General features: G+C 40.1%; 1 protein-coding gene across 6 annotated transcripts in view; it reads left to right on the forward strand.

Moving 5' to 3' along the window:
* The first annotated feature begins 2,229 nt into the window (after positions 1-2,229).
* PLEKHA1 (pleckstrin homology domain containing A1) overlaps positions 2,230-24,199 on the forward strand; it is a 31,549-nt gene continuing 9,579 nt past the window's right edge. For 3 of the 6 annotated variants that reach the window (XM_071446361.1, XM_071446359.1, XM_071446360.1), the window contains exons 1-8: positions 2,230-2,403; positions 15,848-16,008; positions 17,356-17,412; positions 18,154-18,199; positions 19,619-19,716; positions 22,081-22,212; positions 23,043-23,186; positions 24,089-24,157. In XM_071446361.1, the coding sequence (XP_071302462.1) occupies positions 15,868-16,008; positions 17,356-17,412; positions 18,154-18,199; positions 19,619-19,716; positions 22,081-22,212; positions 23,043-23,186; positions 24,089-24,157 (687 nt within the window). In that variant the 5' untranslated portion in view covers positions 2,230-2,403; positions 15,848-15,867. Of the gene's footprint in view, positions 2,404-2,465; positions 2,619-15,847; positions 16,009-17,355; positions 17,413-18,153; positions 18,200-19,618; positions 19,717-22,080; positions 22,213-23,042; positions 23,187-24,088; positions 24,158-24,199 lie in introns of those variants that run through there. The other 3 variants (XR_011682196.1, XM_071446357.1, XM_071446358.1) reach the window with 2 other exon arrangements.

A 24,199-nucleotide genomic window follows, 5' to 3' on the forward strand; every position in this document is an offset into this window, starting at 1 on the left:
CTCATAGTTCTGCTGGAATATCCTGGGCTCTGGACCAATTTCTACACTGAAGTCAAGTGGCATTGCATGGAGAAGAAGCCAGTGCAGACCTTGTGCTTGAATATTTTTAGACGGGGGTAAAATATAGATTCTGTCCTTTGTAATCTCTGTGTGCCTACTTTGTAGTGCAGAGCAGGAGAGTCCCTGGGCCACCCACTCACTTCACACCCAAAGTTTACCTGTTTGTCATCACAATCACTTTCAACTGTTGCATTTGCACATTCCACAGAGAGGAATACTGAAATTATTGAGTTGTTTCAAAGCCAGGGAGCTCAGCTGAACTTTAAGTGGCCGCTGCACCACTACAGTTCATAACACCAGAATAAGAGAAGCTTTCTACTGAAAGCAAGTTTTGCTTTAAGTTGGGGCATTGGGGATAACTGTATTTATGTCTTGGACATCAAAGATTCACAACTCTTCATCCTTTGGTTCTCCACATGGGAATTTCAGGAAAATACTTTTGTGAACAGCACAGCTGACAGAATGTGGCTATTTTAAAGTGTTTGTGTCTCAGATTAAGTAAAAAAAGTTCCTTATATACCTGATTGTCTCCTCACTAAATTGGGAGAATTAGGCCACCCTAAAAGCCAGGTTGCAGCAGTGTTCCATGATAGAAACTATGGTAAGGTACAACATGAGGTTTGCTACCAAATTCCAATAAAATACACTCCTTCTTTTAAATGTAACCATCTTTTTAGCCTTTCCTGAGTCCTCCTGTCAGAATCCATGGTTATTCAAACCTTGTGTGGGAGGCTGGAGAAAATATTTGCAAGTTAAGGCATACCAGACTGCAGGCTGCTGTAGTTTCCATGTGGTGTGGAATGGCTTTTGATTGCATGGATTTTTGAGTGCAGAAACTGTGTACAATTTTGTAAAAGGCTCTTCCATGTGCAGAGTGATGGCAGGACACATCCTGCTGTCATTTAATAGCTACTAAAGCTCTGTCAGGATGAGAAATGTCATTTTGGAGCTTCAGTGGGGGAGAGGCGTAGTGCTGCCCACTGCTAATTGTCTTGTATTAACTCCAGTAAAACACTGTTAAGTGAAAAATGACCCAAAAAATGTAGGAATGATCGTGAATGAAGTCCAAACTGGACAGCTTCTGGCTGGTGCAGCTGCAGAGTGTGTGACCTCCCCGGGGTTTGATAGGGAAAAGTTGCCATGGGGATGGTGCAGCATTGTTTGCGGCTGACTTCAGCTTTTATTGTTGTGCTCTGATTACAGCTTTTGTCTCGCTGTGAAGTAGGGTTGTTACATGCCAGCTTGAAACAAAGATGCATTTACAGGCAGCGGCAGAGTTCAAATGATTTCCATAATTAGAGATATCACTGCTTTAAGCAAGGAAAAAAAATATCTGTGTTGCTATTTCAGAAAACACAACGTTTTTCAGTATAAATTTAATATCTGCTTAGAAAAGAAGTAACTTCCTGGTAAAACTGGTTAAACATCATTTGGAGAAATTCTCATTTGCTGCTAGGACTGATGGCAAAAGGCTCTGAGGCAACGCCTGAGCTGCTTTCACCTGAGGTGAAGATAGTTCAGCTGTGGGATACACCAACCTCCAGTTTTTTGCCACGTTAGCAAAGTAATATATCAACATCTTGATTTACTACATCCTTAAAGCTTGTTATGTCCAAGCCTTGAGTAAGGGAAGCCAACTGTGCTGTGTTCTAGGGGTGCTGCTGCCTCATATTCAATTTGCCACCAGCCAGGACCCCCCAGTCCTTTGCCAGTGTCATTCCAGAACCTGTCCAGACACCCAGGGCTGATCTATCCCAGGTGCAGAAGCTGGCACTTGGCCTGTTAGACATGATGTGGCTGGTGAATGGCAGTTCATAGACTCATAGGTCACAAATCAGTTTGGGCAGGAAGGGACTCAAAGCCCATCTGTGGGCCGGGATACCTTCCTCCATCCCAGGCTGCTCCAAGCCCTGTCCAACCTGGCCTTGGATGCTTCCAAGGATGGGGCAGCCACAGCTTCTCTGGGCAAGGGCCTCCCCACGCTCAGAGAGAAGAATTTCTCCGCAATATGCAACATTTCCCTCCCTACTGCGGCCTCCCCATCAAACACGCCATTAAACCCCCAGTAATTGAACTACAATTCCCATCATGCCCCGCGCCCTGCCCCTGCCCCCGCCCCCCACGCCGCACTACATGTCCCAGCAGGCCGCGGGGGCGCGGGCGGTAGCGCGGCGGCGCAGACGCAGTGGGGTGCCGGCGGCGCGGACGGAGGCGGCGGGATCAGCCCGTTCCCGGTGCGGGGCGCGGGCGCGGGGCGCGGGCGCGGGGCCGGGAGCGGGCCCGGGAGCGGGCCCGGGGAGCGCCCGGCTCTCCTCACGGGGCTCCCGCACTGCCACCACTCCAGTAAGTGCCTCGGCCCGGGGTGGGGCTCGTCCCGCCCCGGGTGATGCCCTTCCTTCCGCGCCTGCCCGGTGTGTGACCGCGCAGGGCACTGTCCTGCCGCCTCTCCCTCCTTTTTTCCTTTCCGTTTTCCCTGGAAGGCGCTCGGCGGCGCGGGGGCTCCGCCGCGGTGCGGGCTGCCCCGGTGGCGCGGGCAGGGCGCTGTCACGGCCCCGGAGGTGAGAGGAGCGGTGATCTCATTGCTCGTCACGGTTCTGCTCGGCTCCGCCGCTCGGCTGTGCGGGCACGCCGGGCAGCGGCGATGGCACCGGGCACAGCCCGCAGCCGCCGTGCGGGAGGGCTCCGGGCCGCCCCTCGGCTCGCTGCGCCTCCGGGAGCCCCGGCAGAGCTCGGGGGCTGGGGCAGCCAGCGGGCACTGCCCGGTGTGCCCAGCAGAGCTCGGGGGCTGGGGCAGCCAGCGGGCAGTGCCCGGTGTGCCCAGCAGAGCTCGGGGGCTGGGGCAGCCAGCGAGCACTGCCCGGTTGGGGTTTGGCTTTGGTTTTGGCTTTGGCTTTGGAGAGGGATGTGCGGGGAGGCTCCTGGCACGCTCCGAGCCGTGCTCTGGCTTAGCTGTAACCGGGGCTGGTTATTTGCTGTGCCAAAGTGTCCTTAAATGGATAACTTGACTATAAATGAATGTTAAACTGTAACCACTGTTGGTATATGCGCGGTTTTTATCACCTGTAAAATTCCAGATAGGCATTTGACATGCTGCTGAACTTAACACGGGCTTAAATTCTGTGTGTGTTGTGCAGACTGAAATTCTCTATGTGCGCGTCGTGCAGACTGAAATTCTCTATGTGTGCGTCGTGCAGACTGAAATTCTCTGTGTGTTGGGCACACTTAAATTCTATACGTGTTGTGCAGCTCCCTTGGGAGGAACTAAATGCGTGACCTTCGTAAAAGGCATTATGTTGCATCAAATGTTTGCAAAGTAGCATGGAGAAGACAGCAGTTTTCTCTCTGGCAGGCTGCTGCTTTGGGGCCTTCTGTAGGAAAAATGTCTGATTTTCACTAAGCAGTGTATTGTGTTTATAATCAAGCAGAACAGTTACTTGTTACACTGAGCTCCTGAATTAGGCATCAGCAGAGTGGTGTTACCTGAGTAAAGCTGAGAAGTAGAATCTTTAAAATTTTTTTTTAGATTCTTAAGAGCTCCATCTCTCCATGCTTCACCTTCTTCTCAAAGCAGAGTACTTTTAAAGAGACTACTAGGCATAGAACAAGCTGAACAGCATCAACTTTTTGATGCCTTCTGACAAATTCCTTGCTTTCCTAATAGAGGCTGTAATGTCTGTAAAGAAGAATTTTCTCTTCTCCTTGCCCAATCCCATACATGACCCTGCAGGACAGAGCCATATTTACTCCTACAGTTTTGAGGCCTATGGTGTGTGAGGAGTGGCTTATCACTGTTGAAACCAAAGCAACAGGATTTTTTGGGTTTTGTTTTGTTATTTTGTTTTTATTTTTATATTTGGGCTGCATTCATTTTGATGCAGCACAATCCTAACTGAGCTGGAAGAAGTGTGTGTGGTTGCTTTGAGTGGTTGCTCTCTCACGAGTTACTCTGCCTTATGGAACAGTGAACTTGCATTTTAGGTCCATTCAGTCTTGTTTCCTCCTACTTGTTATTTTTAGTTGAGAGAGTCACAGCAGTAACAATACATGAAGCTGTCAGGTTTGTGAAGCACAGAAGTGTAGAAGTGCAGTTTTCCCCTTTGTCACATGAGGAAATATTCAAAGTGGGTTGAAATCTCTCTGTGGCAGGGAGAAATGCTGGGTCTGGCTGATATTTGGAGGAGAGTCTTTTAATTCAGGGATGGACAAGCACCGATGCAGAAATTGATAATTCAGGAAATAATACCTGGGGGCTTTGATGTGTCCTGGGTATCACTGAGTGCTGCACTGCTGGAGTCAGCTTTGCATAAAATACAAACCTTTGTGTGACTCACTGAGTTCCATCTGCAGTTATCACAGGTTGTGATTTGATTTTGTGAGTGTAGAAGATTTAATTCCAAATTCATAAATTCTAAAGGCATATCTATTTCCTTGAGCTATTTCTCTGCTTTAAAACTACATTTGGCCTCATGTTCCATGGCATAGCTCTGCATTTCAAGGGTGAAATTAAAGCAGAATATGCTCAGTGGGTCACTGGCAGGTGTAGTGCAGTGCTGAGGTGTTTCAGGGGAGCAGATGCTTTCATACAAATCAGAGGATAGGCAAAGAAGAATCATTATATATAAAGAAAATAGTATAAAAAGTATAAAGAAAACAGGCAGGCAGCATCTTCATGCTTTCCCCCCTCTTCCTCCTCTTCTCCTCCTGTATTTATTTTTCCTCAGGAGTAGTAGCTGAGTGACAGAAGACAGACACACACATGGGGAATACAGAAGGCATGTGCAGGAGGAAGAGACCTGAGTGCAGGAAAAGACATTTTTTGCAGGTAGCTGGGGCTTGTTCCAGAAGGTAGCAGAGCTATCTCAGCTCAAATAAAGGCTGACAGCATGTCAGAGAGTTGGTGTAGAAGAGAGGAAGTGCAGAAGTCAGTTTTTATTGACTGTAACAGATTAGAAAGAACTTGAGGACATTACTGAAATGAGAACAGGTCTCTGCTTGTAACACAGTCTCCAGTGCAGGGTTGGATGTAGCCCAAAGTGCCAGGCCTGCAAAATTCTTAATCTATTTTAGTAGATTTAGAATTCCATCGATGTCTTTATTACTGACTGTTCCTGGTTATTTAAGCTGACAGTTATCATGGTAAATGCAGTTCCTCCAAAGTGCAGCAAACCAGCAGTGTTGGGGAGTGAGTACATGTTCTAATGAGAATTTTCCTTGCATGCTCTGCTGTGCTTCTGGATGTATCCAGCTCTGCATCAGTGTTTAGACAAACAATAGCTTGTGATATGAGAGCACTTATCTGTCTTGCAAGATGGGTTTTGGCAGGGTTTTTTTTTTGTTTTTTTTTTTTTTTTCACTGATAATTATGAAGAATAGGAACAGTCTTAGAAAATACTTACTGGGGTTTGCAGCCAAGTGAACCTTTGTGCAGCTGTATAATTGCATGAAAATACAGACTAGTAAGTTACTTCAGTGCCAAAATGGGAATTTAGGTAACTGGCTTTAGCATAAAACATTTTTACAGCGTGGAGCAAGTGCTTAAGAAGTCATCAGGAAATTATATATAAAGAAACACAACAGTCAGTGCATGTATTCTTTTGGTTTTGAAACTAAAGGCAATGGGACATGGCTAGAAGCATTGCTGTCAGTGATGAATAAAATTATATAAGAAACCTAAATATCATAATCCTAGTGAGCTTATTTGACATATGAAAATAATGTAACAGCTTTTAAAAAGTCACCTGCTGAAGAGCTCTGAGTGACAAGAATGGTTCAGGTTTTGAAGTTATACTTCAATGCAGAGAATCGCTGAAATGAATTGGAATGGAGGGATGTGGCTGAGCTGCTTCAAATTTTTTCCTGCTCTTGAAATCTTTCAAATTGGAACTTTGAAAATATATAGGTCTAAGGTCATCTCGATGCATGCTGTACCCTAACAGTATTTAGGTACGTGTTGGTATAGGGCTCAGTTCTATAAATATCACTTTCCTCTCAGTGCTAGGTAAAGCAGCAGGGTTTTGTTGCTGTTGAGGAAGGAAGCTGGTTCATTGTCTCAGCACTAAGCAGCATTTTCTCCCTCCAGGGACTTGCAGAAGCATCTAGAATGTGTAGGTGTTTCTTTAATCTTGGAGAAGGAACTTATTAAGCTTTCTGGTGCAGAACTGTATGAGCCACTTAATCTTAGCAGATGTTATCTGCACAAGTAGGGAGTTGCAGGCCTGGTAGACATTTGTGGCATTCAACAGTTTAAACAGTTTTCAGGTTTGAACATATGCCTTTGCCTTAAAATCTGAATAGTTTCAGGTATTTTATGTAGAAGAAAGGTGGTTCAATAGTGAGGTTGCTGCTCTGGGACTTGGGAAACAGGTTCAGCTCACTGTTTTGCCAAAAAGCTTCCTGTGTGGCCTGGGACAAGCTGCTGCTGTGTCCCTCCATTCTCATGCTGAGAGTGCTGAGCAGCAGCAGCTCTGCATCACAGGAGTGGTCAGGGCAAGTCAGGCAGAGGCTGAAGACACTGCCCAAGATAAAAAACCAGGGGTAAGCTCCGGGCAGGAAGGGCAAAACCAGAAAAATACAGTGGAAAAAAGGTTTTGACTGGAAATCTCTGGTGTCACTTAGAGAAAGCAAGTCCTTAAAACTTTAAGGAGCGCTGCACGGCCTTGTTTGTTTAACAGAATTTTAAAACAATGCTTAAAATACCCACACAAACATGTAAATCTTTTATGTTATGGTTCTGCCACACAGGGGACAGTAGCAAAACTCTCTCTGTTCCTTTGTTGGCTGTTCTCTTCTTGAAGATGCTTTTAATTCTAGCTAGCCATTGCATCCAGATGTTTTGGATATCAATTTAGCTCATTTTTTCTGCTGGCATGGTAAGCAGAATCTCTTAAATTTGGCCTGATTTACTGACTTTTCATGTGAAAGAGGTTGAGCTTTTCTGCCTCTTCACTCCCCCAAAAGGAAAAAGAATTTGCTGCCACCTCTAGTGAGCAGTGTCTTTATTCATGTTACAGAGTTGAAAGTATTTTGAATTTAAAATCTTTCTGGTGAAAATAGGGCACTGTCATTGCTATAAATTGAAAATGTAGACTAGACAGCAATTACCAAGCTTTGCAAACATGTTTTTGTTGTTCAGAGTCAACACTCCCAGGAACAGTCTCTGTATACTGACAGATAGGTGATAAATTAATGCATTTAATATGTAATTGTTTTGATGTGTATGCTCTCCCTGGGTGCTTTGGTAGCCACCACATTTACATCCCATGTCCAAGAAAATGTGTTGGAACTTGTTTCAGACTAGTGACTTAATTAAGTGTTCTTCTGTTAAGCACTAAAACAGTTACATGCCAGGTTTGTTGTAAGAGTGAGCAGTGCTCTTAAAACTGCACTTCAAAAGATGTTGTTCAATATGTTGGTTAACTCTTTAGGGAGGCTGAAAATGGCAAATGGGAACTGAGGCTGGGCTAAGAATTCAGCTGGCAAGTTATTCCTATGTCTGGTAGAGACCATGCCTGTGTGTGCAGCAGTGCTGGAAGGTTGGGTCACTTAAAGGATGTTAAAAGTGTGTCTGCTGATTCAGGATTTTGGGGTTTGGTTATCTTGATTTTTTTTATCATTAACCTTTTTCTTGTGTTTCTTCCTTAAATCAAGTTCACTGTAGATGCTGTAATTTATCTATTATGTAATTTGTCTTCCTGCTTTGTGCTGGTGCCCTGATTTTTGGGTGGAGGAGCATGATTCCTTCAGGATGTCCATTTGCTGCCTTTTTGTGGGAGGCTGAAAACCAGCCTGATGCATGCTCATGGTACAGCCAGGATTTCCAGGCTGCTGGATGTGCACAGGACTTGGGATTCTTCTGGGGTTTTTCTGCCTTGCTGTGTGTAAGTCAGACAACAATACCTGGTACTTTTGGGATTATTCTGTGGGTGGAGGGCTGTTCTTCTCCCTGCACACCATAAGTGAGGTTTTGAGAACCACCTTTGTCAGTGCAGAGCAGCAGCTGGGCAGTAACTGGTGTTTGTGTCATCCCACAAATGAGGAGGAAGGTGAGGCAGAAAGCCACAGCCAGGGCTGTGCCTGCCATGAGGACAATTCCCTGTGCTCAGGGCTGCTGGAAATGAATTCTAAGAGAAGTCACAGTGAGTGATGTGATTCAAGTGAGGTGGCACTGTGCTACAAACAGAGCAACTTTATCTTTGTGGGGTTTATCTGCGTGTTGGGTGAGACTTCTATTAAATGTGCCAGAGTGGGGGTTGATTTTCTTAATTTAAGGTGTATAAAAAAGAGAGGGGGAGGGTGATGTCCTAAAAACTTTGCCATTTGATGAGCTTAATTTTCCTCTCCCACCTTGGTAAGCAGGAGCTGTGCATCTGTAAATGCACATTTGTCTGTCTGTTCCGTGAGACAGGCAAAGCCCTGTTCTTCCTAAAGAGCTTTCACTGCACTTGCACTTACTGGAGAGCTTTGAGATTAGTCCTAATCTCTGGAAATCCTTGTGTAGTTCTGATATAACTGACAAGTGAGCTGGATTCTGGAGGAAATAGCAAATCTTTGCAGTAGAGGGAATTTTGACCCACATGGTGGATTATACAATGAAATGAACAGAGTCTGTACTGTAAATATTAAAATAAATTAGGTGAAAATGAAACAGCAATGATTTTTTTCTTTACCAAAGTTTTAATGTAGGTGAACCATTGCATTTTTCTTTATTCTGCATTGAATTTGCTAAATCAGATCAACAAAATCAAAATTGATAAACAGTTACTCACTTTGTGTGCTTTGATTTCATTAAATCCTTTTATATCTGTAAAAGAGGTCAAATCAAATATTCACCCGATAATGTTCTTTTCATTATTTGATATTGAAATGAACTGAAAAATCACTTTATTTCCAGCCCTTTCTTAACAGCCTGAGAGTATTCTGTGAAAACTGAAGATACTACTGATTTCCTAAGCAGCTGGCCTTTCCATTTCTTACATACTTCCCAGGAAGATCTATGTTTATTTGTACTGCTGAGTTTAGACCCAGGATTCTGAGTGAAAATCAGCAAGACTGGCTCAAAAATGGCAAAATTCATTATTCAACCAGCCTCACCTTCTTTTTGTATTGGACTTCCTAAGGTCAAATAAGCTTCACCAGGATTTGTAGTTTGATTCAGATGGGAATTTGAAATAGCTGGGAGTGTGTGGAATTCAAGTGCTTGGAGTGGTTGGCCTGGATGAAACAGTTATTAGTTTATTATTGAAATTAAACAGGGTTTTTTCTAATGACTAACTAGTAATAATAAGTAATCCTAATAAGTAATGTGGTTATTTCCTGCTTAATTTTTAATTTGTTTTGGTTGTTGTGAATGGACACTTTCCATAGACTGAGCATGTAAGCATCTTTGAGAACAGGGACCTAATTTTCATATTTGGAGTTTTGTAGGTGGCATTTATTTAAAATTTTGAAAAGGCTGATAAAAATAAATTGTAAATATGAATCAACTCTGAACATGCATTTTTAAGGATTTTAACTAGTATGCAACTGAGTTTAATTAGCATTTAAAAACTTCTTTTGAGATAAAAGTCAAAGTGAATTAGAGTAACTATATTTTGTTTTCTTTTATTGTATTTATCTCTGGTTATATCCCTTTTTGAGTAACTGTATTATCCAGAGGCTTAATATAAAGTGATGAAAATTACATCTGACTGTTGTAAAGACTTTGTGTTATTGAACATATTCTGTCACTGTCTCTCAGCTTTGTTATTTTACTTTATTGCCTTGTAAGCTGGTCATCACTCATAAGTTATTAATGGATTAATTTCAAGAGTGTTTTTTATAATGGCCTTGTTGCACAGGATGGTTCCCTTTATTTGTGTTAGCTCAGTGCATTTAGAGGGACAATTAAAATAATTGTTTTAGCTGGGCAAAAACCATTAATAGGTGAGGGTGGTTTTTTTGTTGTTGTTGTTTTGACTTAAAATATCAGTAACAGAGAGGAGTTTTGCATCCTGTGCAATGCATTTCCTCATTCCATCATATCCCAAAGCCTTTGGCTGCTATTGCAAATACCTTAAAATGGAGGAAAACAGTTCAGAACAGGAAACATCACTTAGAGAAATTTCTGCAGAAATATTGGAGGAAGTACCTGTTCCATCATGGAACTTGTAGGTCAGTATTTGAAATAGGCCAGGGGATGATGGATTCAGATAACTCCAGAACATTTTCCATAGAACTCCAGATTTCCCTTAGAACATACAGATTTTTTTTTCCTGAGGTGAAAATAACATTAGAGGATAGTATTGAATTAAAATGAATAATTTTACTGGCTGAGGTGCACTGGAAGAGATGGGAGTGGTTGGCTTGCCCTGATTTAACAAGTGTTCCTGGAAAACAGCTGCTCAGCATTTTGAACACAGAATCACCACTGGATAAGAGTGAAGTTCAAGATAAGGCTGCTGGTTTTGTTAGATGATTCATCACTGCAACCATGATTTTTCTATTTTGTGCTCTGCTTCGAAGCTGGATTAAGTGCTGGGGAGGGATGTATCTTTTGACATTCCTCATAGTTTGGTCAGGGATAGGAGAGGTCAATGCCACTTGTACTAAATATTTTTTATTTGGAAAATTGATTTGTGCTTAGGAGTTGTTTTCCAGTTAATACTGGCTTTTGCAGCTGGTTTTTCCTCCTTTTTGACTACTTTAGAACGGGAATCTGAATTTAAGGGGCAGTGTATTGTGGAGACTTCCAGATCTCATTTTTAGATGTAGTTAAAAAGTTGATCACAGTGTCAGAGGATGCTGGCAAATCCTGTTAACAGAAGTATCCAATGTCTGCTATGCCCTCCAGGACAAAAATGAGGCAGTGGAGGATCTTTGGGAAATTAAAACACTGAGCTTGTAATTTTAAATCCATCAGTCCTGAATTATCTTTTGTTGTCAAAAGAATTGCAGCCAAGTCAAGCTCTCCAGCTCCTGGATTAGTTGTTTGTGGGGGATTTTTTAATGTTTTTGGTACTTTGGAAGCTGTATCAAAGGTGAGCAGGGATTTACAGGATTGTCTCATAGTAGCAGTTGTCTCTCTGGTGGGCTGCCTGTGCTGGAAGGTTTTCAAGGAAATAAAAAGAGGTTTGAACTACTGTCTCTGGAAGATTTATGTGCCTTGTTTTCAGAGGCTGCTCTGAGCTGCTTGTCTCAGGGTTGGAATTTCCCCCTCCCTGCTCCCCTTCCTTGCCCTGGATGTACACAAGAAGGAAAGCTTTCACTGCAGTGTTCTTCAGGGGATAAGCAGGACAGTCTGAACTCATCCCTTCCCCTGGGGAGGCACTAAATGGTCAGTAAAAGAGATGACCAGCTGGAGAGCAGCTGATTTACAGCAGGAAGCTGAGAGTAATTGCTTAGGCAAAAGCCAGGAGCCCTCACTAATGAAGCTGTCCCTGGAACTGCAGGAAAGACTGGAGATGGCTGGGGATGCTGCTTTACCTTCCCTTTGTGCTGCTGGAGCTGCTGTAAACAGCAGAGCTTAAAAAGGGAGCTGGGGAGGAGGGCTGGGCATGACTCATGGCATCATTTTATATTTATCAAGTGGAGGTGTATGAATGTTGTTCTTCATTTCATAGGGATGAGTAAGTAGGTAATGGATGTTTCTTAATCTTCCTAGCTGATAGAAAAAGAGCCCCAAAGTCATCTCCTGGGGTGAGTTAAATCCAAAGTTCCAAATGTTAAAAAGCAGGAAGTAGAACTGTTCATCTAAATTAAAGAAATAAAAGTAATAAAATATTCCCCAAAATAATAAAAGTAATAAAATATTTCCCAAAATTATAAAATAAAAGTAATAAAATATTACCCAAAGCTTGGGGAAAAGACATGTAAAATAAAGAGGTATTAAGTCCCATTCTTGTATTTTTTAATCAAGCTCTTAGTGCAAAGCCTATTGCATGGTGTTTTCATGAAGACAGAATTCCACTTGCTTTATTCAGCCAGTGGTCCACGGTTTGGACCTACCTGTAGAAATCAAGTCAAGGGAGAGCCTGGGCCATAGAAATGTTATCTGGCACCTCACTTGAGTCTTGTCTAGACTTTGTACTTGAAGATAGGAAGGCTGCAAGCAATCTGTAATGGAGGTGAACTCAAGAACAGGTGCTGGTGGGAAGCTAAAAATAGGAATTAATGTGGGAGAGTTGGAGCTGCGCGTTATAAATGGTGCAGAGGAGATGCTCGTGTGCCTCTGCAGGTCCTGCTTGTGCAGTCATGCATTTCCAGCGACACTGGGGAAGGTGATCTGGGATTTTTATTTATAGTGGTGCCCAGGAGGCCAGGCAGCCCTCAGTGTGGGATATAAATGTTGGGGAATGTCAGTGTGTGTTGTACCTCAGAGGAAAAGAGGAGGGAGAGGGGAAATCTGAGAGAAGCTAGGCTGGTGAGGTATGGACCTCCTAAATTAGTACCCTGCTGCTGGAAAGAGGGATGTAAGGCTTCAAAAATAAGTGACACCTCCTCTTTGCATTGTAACACAGCCCTCCAGGAAAGAATTTCAAGGAGCTGGGAGTCCTTACAGAGTGTTACTATACACCACAAAATGGCTTTGCAAGAACATCTTTGTTTCTGGAGGACTGTGGCAAGAGCCAGGAGGAAATGGGCCACTGGGATGTTTTTCCTGGAGTAGCACGGTGTCATTGACCCACATCTCCACTGCAGGGAGGGAAAGCAAAATAAAATGAAGTTGTATATGGTCTGTAACAGGTTTGGTGCCTTCAGCCTTACTAAGAACTTATAATCTGTTATAATGCTTGATTCTAGAAGATTTAATGCACTGTGCTGCAGAAAATAACTAAGGGTGCATGTAATAATGCTGTAAAATGTACAGGCTTGGAGGTTTTTGTTTCCTAATTGCTTCAAATAATTTAATGGAAAATCTCATCTCTGCAAGACATGATCTGTGTTCTGAAGACATTTTTAAGTTGAAGTTCTGATGAATTCTTAGGCTGGGGGTCTTCCAGACAGATTTCCTATGCTGAATTAGAGTTCTGCAGTTTCTTGTATGAATCATGGCAATTCCATCAATGCTTTTTGGCTCTGTCTAGAGTTGTCAGGAAGGGGATCATGGTGGTGGCTTTGTCATGTGTTCAGTCCCTTTAGTAACTGGAAGAAAGGCACAAATTGATTTTATTTTTTTTTTAATGTGCATTGCAAATTGTGGTTCATTAATGAAGGCTGAATAGAATTGCTATTAATTTACAGGGGAATCTTGCCAAGGTGTAATGGGTGGAAGCAGGCTTTTAAAAATGGAAAACAGTTATATGATACTGTGTTACATTTCAATTTATTATGAAGTCAAAGGGTTGGGTCTTTTTGTCTCTTCTTCTTTGTAGAGGTCTGTAATCCCATGAGGAATTTTATACTAATTTGCAGAAAACAGCAGTTATACAATTTACATTTTAACATTAGTGTTACTTTATGGTGTATTTTCATTAGAGCTTAGAGTAGGTGCAAAAAGTATCATTTTGTAGGCTAGAAATTAGCTAGTAGTATTTTGAAATAGAGAATCTTTATTAATTTATGTTTGGGTTTTTTTTTTTCTTCTTTGAGAATTAGTTTACTGACAAATGAGAAAAAGCTTCTGAGTTTTGTTTTTTGCCCTGGAAAAAAAAATTGAAGTATTGGAGTAGTTCAGCTTTAGCTAATTGTATGTTCATAAGGGAGCATTATGAGCATCCTCCTTTCATTTTCCTTGAAAGGTTTTCTGAAACATAGATTCTCTTTATGAGTGGAAAGTGCTTTGAAAATTCATTTGGTGTTATTCAAGGATTTTTAATCAATCCGGATCTTGTTTGAAAAACAAGTTTTCCTTGTTTCATTTTCTTCACATCTGCAGAGAACACAGCTGTAAGTCTGCTCAGACAGGAAACCAGCCACCAATATTTGCTTTTTTTTCAGCACAGGGCTTTTCTGGGCTTCATAAGCTGTTGATATGAGGCCTAAAGGGTGTCCTGGAAATGCTGGATGATCTTGTTGAAGAACCACCTGGTACAAATTAGGGCAATACTGATAAATGGCAATTTTTGTATTCATTTCAATGCAAACAAGGTGTGATGCCAAGTTCTGCCAGATTAGAGGTGTAATTTAGAGAGCAGCTACCCTTGAGCTTGCCCTCGATGTTTATAGGGAGATGTTGCTTCAGTGTGAAGTGATCCCAAGAGCCTCCATTGAATTACTCATGAATGTTTGTTAAAATAATGATACTGTCCTGGGTGCTCAAGTGTTTATTTTTGTGGTCCTTATAAATATAACTTGGTTACAGAACTTGACTTAGATCTGTGATATTTAAATTGTGAGGAGCACACCAAGAAAATCTAGATTACCTTAGTAAATTTTCTTACTTTATTGAAGAATAAACCTTTGCATATTTAAACCATTGTTGCTGGTGACAGACTTTTAAAAAACTGCTTCTCAAAGTGATTGAGTCAAAAATTTGCTTGTGTTCTAATTAGTTATAGAATGACAGCTGTAAATACAATTATTCATTTACATGTTTGTATATTGATCTTTCCCCCCCCCCCAAAAAAAAAAAGTGGATATCCGAGTCCCTAAAATAAACACTGATTCTTTCCCCAAAACAGCACTTGAAAAACTGCCTCATGTTTTGGTGTGGTGTATCAGTAGCTAACTACAAATAATTATCAGGTGTCTGTCTCATTGTATGTGTATGTAAGTGTATTTAAATCAAGTGACCTCAAATATTAAAGGTAAAGAATTTAAAGAAATACTAAAATGAAGCTTCCATATTACAGTTAAAGCTGGAAAAGTTGGAAAATTATGAAAAATGTGAAGTGCTTCAACCTTCTGTGTCTTACATTAGTATTTTTGGATCTGTACTATTTCTGAATTTTGTAACAAAATGTGAAGACTGAATCATTTTTTCCCTGCCCTGGGAAAGATTGGCATCAACCTGATTTTTATCATTTTTAGATGAGTATGCAAATTTATCTTTGGTCTTACAAGGCTGGCTCTTAAAGTAAAATGACTGTCCCATAAAATAAAAGGAAGCAAAACCCATGATGCAAAAGGCAGATCCATAAAAGGTGAATGGTAAGAGGGTAATAGGTCAGTGCAATGCAGATGTAATTGAATTTTTTTAATGCAGAACAAATTTAAAAAGAAAAAGAAAGACCCCAAAGGCCAAAATAAAAGCCTGGTGCACTTAGAGCTCAGTACCATGAGCAGAGAGTGTTCACATCACTGTTGGTGCACATACAGCTTCACTTTTCCTATTTAATGTATAAGAATGAAAAGATGTCTTCTTAGACACAGCTAGACGTGAAGTGCTTTTTGTAGAAGAGAAGAAAAATGAGAACAATGTTTCTAAAAGCTTTTTTATTGCATTTGCATAAGCTAGATATGAAAAATTGCAGTGGGCAGTGGAGCTCCTAAAGATTCTTTCTTGGCCGTGAGAGGCAATGTCAAAGGAGGAAGTGTAACCCCACTGCTGTCTCAATTTCGTGCATGTTGTGAAGGAGAACCTTTATTTTTCAGTGATCTTGTCAAAGTCTTGATGCTCATCTGCTGCTTCCCCCTTGTAACTTTACACTTAGGCTGTTGGATCTGCTAAGTACACAGTGCAAAGTATGAAAGTCCTTTCTGAAAATGCAGTGGTGGTGGTGGTGGTGTGGGGAGCAGCCACGCTTCACTTACCCTTCCGTAGAAACTTCTTGAAGCTACTGATTGAAACTGCTCAAAATGTCATGCACTGAGCAGTCTTAAAATTAGCAACAAGGAACTTTGCTTACCTCCTGTGCTTTTTGTTGTGCAGTGTGATGTCCAGGGTCAGAAATGCCTTATGTGGATCGCCAGAATCGCATCTGTGGTTTCTTAGACATTGAGGAAAATGAGAATAGTGGGAAATTCCTGCGGCGGTACTTCATCCTGGACACACAGGAGGACAACCTGGTGTGGTACATGGATAACCCACAGGTGAGCTGGTCCTGCCAGGAGTTTGTCTCAATTCTGCATTTTCTAACGAATCAGCAAAAGAAAAGTGGGGTTTAGTGTCGTGGACCTGGAAGCTGGGGGAAAAAAATCATTGTGTAAATGAAATAATTGTAAATCAGGTTAATATAACCAGATGAGCCAAATCACACACACCCTGGTGTTTCATTCACCTTTAACCTTACGTGGCAGTGTGTGGTTTTCCTTGCATTACACATTGCTTTCCCTCAATAGAATCAGTCATTGAAAAGTAATTTTTAATGAACCCTGCAATTGCAGTCCAGCATGGGTGGTGTATGAGTGAGGACAGCTTGTGTCCATTGGCATGGAGAGCAGCCTTTAGATAAAAGCTGCTTTTACAATGTGCCTGCATCCCTGTGTTTCCTAGCAGAGGGAAGAACAGATAATTGCTGAAGGTTTGAGCACAGGATCCAGGTCAGCTGACAGCTGCCTGCCAGAAGAATATCCATGTACCCTTCTGCCAGGAGCAGCAGAGTTAAAAAGCATCAGTCTGCTGTTCAAAGGAACCAGCAAAAACAAAATGTAAATGAGGTGCAGCTCGATGGATGTGACTTGTGACTGAAGCATTTAGCAGTTCTCGCTGAGGAGAAAAAGAATTTCTGCAAGTAACACAGGCTTCAAACATTTGATCTGAGTGAAAAGAAGCAATTCAGGGTGTGTGGACAAAATCTTGAAGTGCTGTAGTAATTGCAGTTCCTCAGAAGTTTTAAGACTTAATGATATTTGCAGTGCACACCCAGGCCTAGGTTAGGCCTTTTATTTTACATGCATAAATGAAAGGGTTTCTTGCAAGAGAAGAAACTTCTTGATTTTTCTCCCACTGCAGTAATTTTGAAGAACTGCAGAGTTCTTGTAACTATGTGAAGGCCTTCCTAAATCCCTGAAGTGAATGGAAAATACGTGAGATGGCCTTTGAAGTATCTGACATAATAGATGAATGTCACTTCTTGTCCCTTCCTCCTGCCCTGGTCAAAGTACAAGAGACTCCAGCATCTGTTAAGGAAAAAGTATTCTTTCCGGATTTCCTGGATGCAGAGCCACAAGAATCCTTTTTCCTCTAGTAAAATACATAAACCTCTGAAACAATTACTATTTGTATTGTTTCTAGCAGTCTTTCTGTTTTTAGTTAACAGATGTGTGTATAATAAACAAGTAGTTTAGATCCTGTTTCAAGCATACATTGTGCATTGTCTATAAAAATACGTAGGATTTTCTTTTTGTTTGTGGAATTACTTGCTTTTTATGCATCAACACTGATTGTGGCATGAGAATAAACTGGTTTCACTTTGTAACATATGTGATTTGTTTCAGAATCTTCCCTCTGGATCTCCACCTGTTGGGGCCATTAAACTTACCTATATTTCAAAGGTGAGATAATTAATATGTGAGACACTCATTAAATTCTTGGTGGTAACTACCAAGGGCCTCAACTTCAGACAAATATAAATGCCACTTACTCTTTTTGCTTCTGTGATACTCCTGAAATTAGAGAAGTGTTAAAACACTTCAATAGGTTCAGGTTAAAATAAGAACAGATTAATTACTGTGTTGTCTAAGTTTGTCTAGTGATTTCAAACAGCAGCTCTTTGTGCTCATAAAATTGACATTTCAGTTCTTTATGAGTATTCAATTTCCCATTAGTCTTGGAAAAAAGGTCATTTATGAAGGGGAAGATGTCTTTGGGTGTGATACCTTGCAAGTAATAATTACTTGGAATAGACAGGACAGAAAAATTTCTTAAATATATTTAGTCCTTTACACTGTGTGTACAGTTAGTTCTAAATATGTCTGAAAGGGAACTGTGAACTAAGAAGTTTCCATGGTTAAATTTGTAGCAGATACTGCATTAACAAATAAATGGAGAAAAATACTTGACCTTTTCTTGTCTTTCTGCTCATTTCTTGTTCTTCCTTTGCACTTTTTGTTGTCAATACTGCATCTTCCCATCTTCCTTTTTTGTCTTTCATTTTTCTTTTAGTTCTCTTTATCATTATGCCTGAACCACCTTGCTGTGCTGCTAATCATTGAATTTACCCCCTTGAAACAGAATAAAACTTGTGATATCTGATGTGCATTTTGTGACATTTATAATTTTAATTTCCCTTCTAGGTTAGCGATGCAACGAAGCTGAGGCCAAAGGCAGAGTTCTGTTTTGGTGAGTTTGACTTGTGCTGTGTGCATCAGGTGCCTTCTTCAGACATTTGGAACAGGGATAATGTTCTGCAGTTCTGCTACCAGCTACAGCTGGGAGTGTTTAAAAAATACCTTGTATTCACTTTCTTCTTTAGTATGATGGAAATGTTGGCTTCCTCATAAGGTGTTTTTGTGTTTTTTCATATTGCAGCTTAATGAGGAGTAGGTGAGAGGTGTTTTTTCAGATGTCTGAAATTTTTGAGGCATTAATAAGTAATGACAGTTGTTTTCAGAAATGTGGTCTGCCTGTCAGCTGGGAAGACAAGAAATTTAACTATTGAAATCTGTTTTACTGATGAAAGAGTTGATTTAACTGATCTAAAAATACTGTCAGCCAATGCTCTTAAGTCAAATTTCAGCTTCTGTTGCTGCACAAAAAAAAAATTCTTGGGGTGCCTTCTAGGTTTAAATTTGTTTAAAATTTACTGAAGTTTTAGATAATCCTAAAGCTCCTCCTGGTTTTAGGCAAGTACCTGGTGTGTCAGTTCAGTGCCATCTACAGATTACAGATTCCTCTGCACAGCTGTGCAGGGCTTTGTCCTCAGCACTTGTCAAGTTTCTCCTGTGAGTGAGCCAGCTCTAAAACACCTTAGTGATCCAAGATGCTGGCTTAAATATCTCTAATTTATTAAAGAGTTTTCATACTTGGTAGAGGAAAAATACAAATTTACTGTCTTTATATTCAGATGGTTTTAATCACTGTAAAACCTATTTCAAGAATTAGCCATGATTTTGGTTTTTTTTGCTGTTACACTGAAATGTGTTTGTCCTTTTTGGATAAAGGATGCCAGGGGCTGTGAGGTACAGATATAAACTCATTAAAATATGTTTCTCTGCCAAGTCACTAAAGTAAAATAATATTTGTGTTGTAGCTGTCCTAAAGTTGTTTGGTCCTGTGCATCGTATACTTAGTAATTAATACTGATTTTCCCAGAAATTAAAAAAAAAAAATTTAAAAAGTAAATCAGTGACCACAGTCATGTTTGTAATGTCACAAAGGATAACAGATTCTGGGCAGAGGATTAAAAGGAGGAATTGTAGAAGTCCCCAGGTATAAGACTTGTTGCATGGGGAAATTGAGAAAGAGGAAATGGAACTGTAGAATATTTTGATAAAATTCAAGACTTCATTTCTATGTCAGAAAAAATCAATTTTCAAAGTTGGTATCATGCCATTTAAGTGGAGAGCTTAAATTACTATTTTTTAGAATAAAACAATCAAGTGGATTTATGTGCCTTAAGATGACTTTCTAAAACAAAACACAGCAGACCACTTAAATTCTTTAAATGGAATTTTCATCTGAATTCAAATATTTTCAAAATGATATTAAGTTTGCTCTTAAATTTCGGTGTTGTTAACTTTTCATAATGATTTTTAACAGTTATGAATGCAGGGATGAGAAAATACTTTCTACAAGCCAATGATCAGCAGGACCTAGTTGAATGGGTAAATGTTCTGAACAAAGCTACCAAAATCACAGTAAGTGGTTGAGTTGATCTTTAGCAGTGCTTTCAAATGGTGACTGTCTCAAGGTGCTTAAATGTAACCTTTGCCTCCAGTTTCTATCACCACAAACAAGTCTTGGCTTGACTTTGCAGTACTTGGAGAAACTGTAGAGAACTCCCCCTAAATTTGAGTTTAACTTTCTTTTTGGAAATTGGACAAAAGATTCTGTTTTTAATTACAGGTTAGGATTTTTTTTCTAATAATTTAAAATTAACTTTGCATACTTAATATTATTTGAAATATCCAGGGGATACTAACAAGCAATGAAAAGATACACATACTTTTACCTGCTGTCAAAATTTGGTATTTCTTAAACTATCACGAAAATATTGATCAAGCTCCAAAGGCTCTCTCATTATTTTGAGTAACATCCATGCAAAGAAGCATTGATGGTTCTTCTGGTAAATGTTAAATTTCTTTTCTGGGTTGTACCAGGACAAGTTGTTATCTCATGATAGAAACCCCCACGTGTTATCTCAGTCTTTTCAGGAGGCAGAAGTTATGGTTTTATTTTCTCCAGTTTTGGGGAAGTGATGACAGTGAGCACTTCTGAGAGCACACCCCGACAAAGAAGGGTTCTGAGCATGGGTGCACGCTTTTGTGTTTGCTGTCAGTCACTTTCTCATTTTTGGGTTATCTGAGGATGTTTACATGAGTTCTTTGCACTGTTTTAATACAGCCCATTCTTTGCAGTTATAAAAATGCTACTGCTAATAATAAATTTTAAAAAACCAGAAGCACAAAGCCTTCTCACTTGGGTTTTTCATAAAGAGGATGCACCACAACCAGGCCCGAGCTGTTCCCAGTTGAAGAAATTAAGTGAATAAATGAATAAATGATTGCATCAATTTAGAGTGATTGCTGTTTATCATCTGTTTAGCTTGCATTTGAGATGGCTGGTGAAATCATTAGTATTTTGTCTTTGAAGGAACAAGCCTTTGAACAGCTCGAGTACAGTATTAAGTACAGCCTATTATTGAATCAAATAATTAAGATCACTCAATTATTTTAATATGAGCATTACTTGCTGCAGATTGTAATCCTCCAAGACTCATTGCATGTTTTAGTCCTCTTGAGTGCTGATAATGTCAGAATGACTGTGAACCTCTGCAGCCTAGCACACTGTGTACCCGTTGTTGAGTGCTGGTTGAAAATGCCTTTGTGTGAGGAGGTGGCTGTGGGCTTGGTCTGCAGCATTTTCAGTGGGAGTCTGTGACAGCTGAAGCACTTGCCCACAAAGCTGTAGCTACAAACCCTGCTTTGCAAAGGCTGAGGCTCACTTATCCTTCAGTGCTGGACTTGGCTGGGGATGGAGTCCCTGGCAGAGGGGTGGCCAGCAGGACACTGTCCTAGGCTGACATCTGCTCTCAGCACTGTCTGTACTTCCCTGCAGGCTGCATTTTGTAAAATGAGCACTCCTGGGCACAGGAACTTGAATCACAGACTATAAAATAGCTTTGCTTTCTTGTCTAGATCAGTTCAGTTCCAAGTTCTGAATGTGTCACAGTCTTGGATGGACAATTTGTGTGTCCTTCTTTCTGAAGGAGTTTGGATGTCCTCTGTAAATACCCAGGAGGTTGCTGGGTGAGGTATTTGGGTGTGAGACTTGATCTCTTCTTGTTGAAGTCACTTCAGATGTGCTATGTTAATATTAGAGGTGAAGGAGATTAGAAATGAAAAAGGTCTTGTAGTCACTGCATTTCTTAGGTTAAACAAGTTTACTCAGGAGACTGAGTAAACTTTTTAGATCAAAACACTTAGAGGGAAATCAAATTCATGTGGAATTTTGATGCCCTTAGTTGCACATTTGAGAGAATTATCTAATAGCCACTGATAGTTAGGTAGGCAGGGTCACTTTGGCCAGAATTTAGCAATACATGTATGATTAATGGGGGCAGTAACACAATCTTCATGCCAAGTACATGTGAGGACAAATGTCACACTGGTCAGACACCCTGTGTGACCAAAGTCCCAGTGTTTATGGCCTTGCTGTGCTGGCTCTGCAGGCACTGGGACATCTCCACTTTCTTACTAAAACTGAAAGCAGCTGAAAAATAAAGAACCAGTTCTCAGTGCTTCATGAAGATTCAGTGATGCACTTAATCTTCAAAGCTTGCAACTGATTTCATGCTGAAATGTCTTTGTTGGCACCACTTTCCTCTGGAGCACTAAAGCACAGTCATTACAACAAATTTTTGTATAAGCCATTTTTAGCCTTTTACAGTTAGTGACCATTTGTTAAATCCTGCTGAAAATGCCTCAAAATTCTTGAGTAATGCTCAGGGCTTTTGGTTTTTCTTCATGAAACTGATGTCAATTTTCACATTCCAACTGCAGGTACCAAAGCAGTCTGATCCTCTCTGCCAAATGGATAATGCAAATCGTCAAGCTGAAAGCCCAGGTGGAAAGAAGCAAATCTCTTACAGGACAGAAATTGTTGGTGGTGTTCCCATCATTACACCCACCCAGGTAACACCCTCCAAACAAGTGGGTTGATATTTGACACACAAAGCTGTACTTTTATATGCACCTTTTATTCATACTGAGTGGAGGGTCTGAGGATTTTATTCCCTTTATATAAGATTTTAAAGATTTGCTTGAGTACTGATTTTTTTTTTTGCTCACACATACCTGTTAGTATATTAATAATACTTTGTCTGTGTGAAATTAATTGTTGGTGTTAAGAGTGATGAAGTTCTGCCCCTTTAAGAGAAAAAAAGAGGAAGAAGTTGTAAGGAAAAGTGAGAAAAAAGTTTGAGAGGCTGGATAAGCTTATGGAAGTAGAATCTGTGCAGTGCTAAAGATAGAACTGAATCTCTTGCTGAAAGTTTCCTGAGATGAAAATAGTTACAGATTAGATGAATATCATGTAAATGATATGTATGCTCCCAAAATGCATTAAAAAAGGTGCTGAATTCTGTGTCTTGTAGTTCTAGAAATAACTTTTTGTTAGCTGTAGCCACCTCTAGTGTTTTGCCCATGTTACAAGTTTGCACTAAATACATGCATGAGTTTGAATCTGTACCATTTTTTAACTGAGTGTTTGTCAATATTATTTGAAAGTGCTCAGCACATTCTTGGTTTAGTTTCTAAGAGCAGCTTGCAAGGACTCAGCCCTTGGGGAATCTCAGTTGTCTCTGGAAATCAGTTGGAATATTTTGTTCTTTCAAATTGGAAATGAGATTTGTGAGCATGGCATGACAAAGTTATTTCCTATTGTAACTACTACAGCTATTCCTTGACCTTTAGAAAAATAAAAAAACTTGAGAGTATTCTGACCTTTCCTGTGTTTTTTCTAGAAAGAAGAAGTCAGTGAGGGCAGTGAAGGGGCTGACAGGAATTATTTGAAGAGGTCACAAAGTCACCTTCCTTATTTTGCTGCTAAGCATCCCCCAGATAATGCCATTATCAAAGCTGGCTACTGTGTCAAACAAGGAGCAGTGGTAAGTATTATTAAAAACAAAAGGCAATTGACAGGGATTTTTTTTACTACTGACAGTAATAAGGATTAATTAAAGATAAAATTTATCCTCTAGTAGCACTTAATTTTTATCTGTGCTACTTCCTTTCATGACTTTCTTTAGTGTTGTGTTGTTGAGGATATTTTAGAGAGGCAAAGTGTGTTCCCAGACTTCCATGTAATGGTTGGTGCATGCAGCTGGGAATTCTCCTGTTCTACATTCTGTAGAGATCCTTATTTTGCTTACTAAAAACATCTAAATTGGGACAGAAGTCCAGTGCCTGCTTTTTAAATCAGTCAAATGTTTAGAAAAAGCTGATTTTGCAGTTCAGAGGAAGAATTGTGCATCTTATCAGACTTATTAACACAAGTGGAGCTGTTCATGAGATGCCTTGCTAGAAGAAGGAACAGATAGTTCAGATTAAGCAAGATACACATCTTTGAGTTCTCAGACTCTTTTTATCTTGGATTATGAAGCTTCCTTTTATGACATCCCTTTTTTAGTTAAAAATAAACTAGAAACCTGTGATGTATTGTCTTCCAGTTTTTCCCATAGAATAGTTCTGCTGCTGAGTTTCTACAGTTTGAATAAATCGTAGAAAATAGTAACTTTAAGAATTTTTAATTTTTTAAAATTTTTTCCAAAAAAATTATTAATTGGGCAAAGTAATCCATAATTATCTTGGGGACGCTAAAGATGCAAAATTTGTTATTATAATAAACTATAATGAAAACATTATTCCAAATGAATAGTTAGGAATTGCACAATATTGTACTATAGATAAAAGCTAGAATGGTAAATACAATTCAATATATTCATAATACATTAAGTCTGTCTTATTTTATATGTAAAACAAACAAATATTTATTATTTTCCCTTAACAGATGAAGAACTGGAAGAGAAGATACTTTCAATTAGATGAAAACACAATAGGATATTTCAAGTCTGAACTGGTAAGTTTCCAGTTCTGTGTTATTTCCCAGTGACAGTTACAA

This window comes from Agelaius tricolor, unplaced genomic scaffold (genome assembly GCF_023055355.1).
Source record: "Agelaius tricolor isolate 1412-34295 unplaced genomic scaffold, bAgeTri1.0.p SCAF_22, whole genome shotgun sequence".
In the NCBI taxonomy this organism is placed as follows: Eukaryota; Metazoa; Chordata; class Aves; order Passeriformes; family Icteridae; genus Agelaius; species Agelaius tricolor.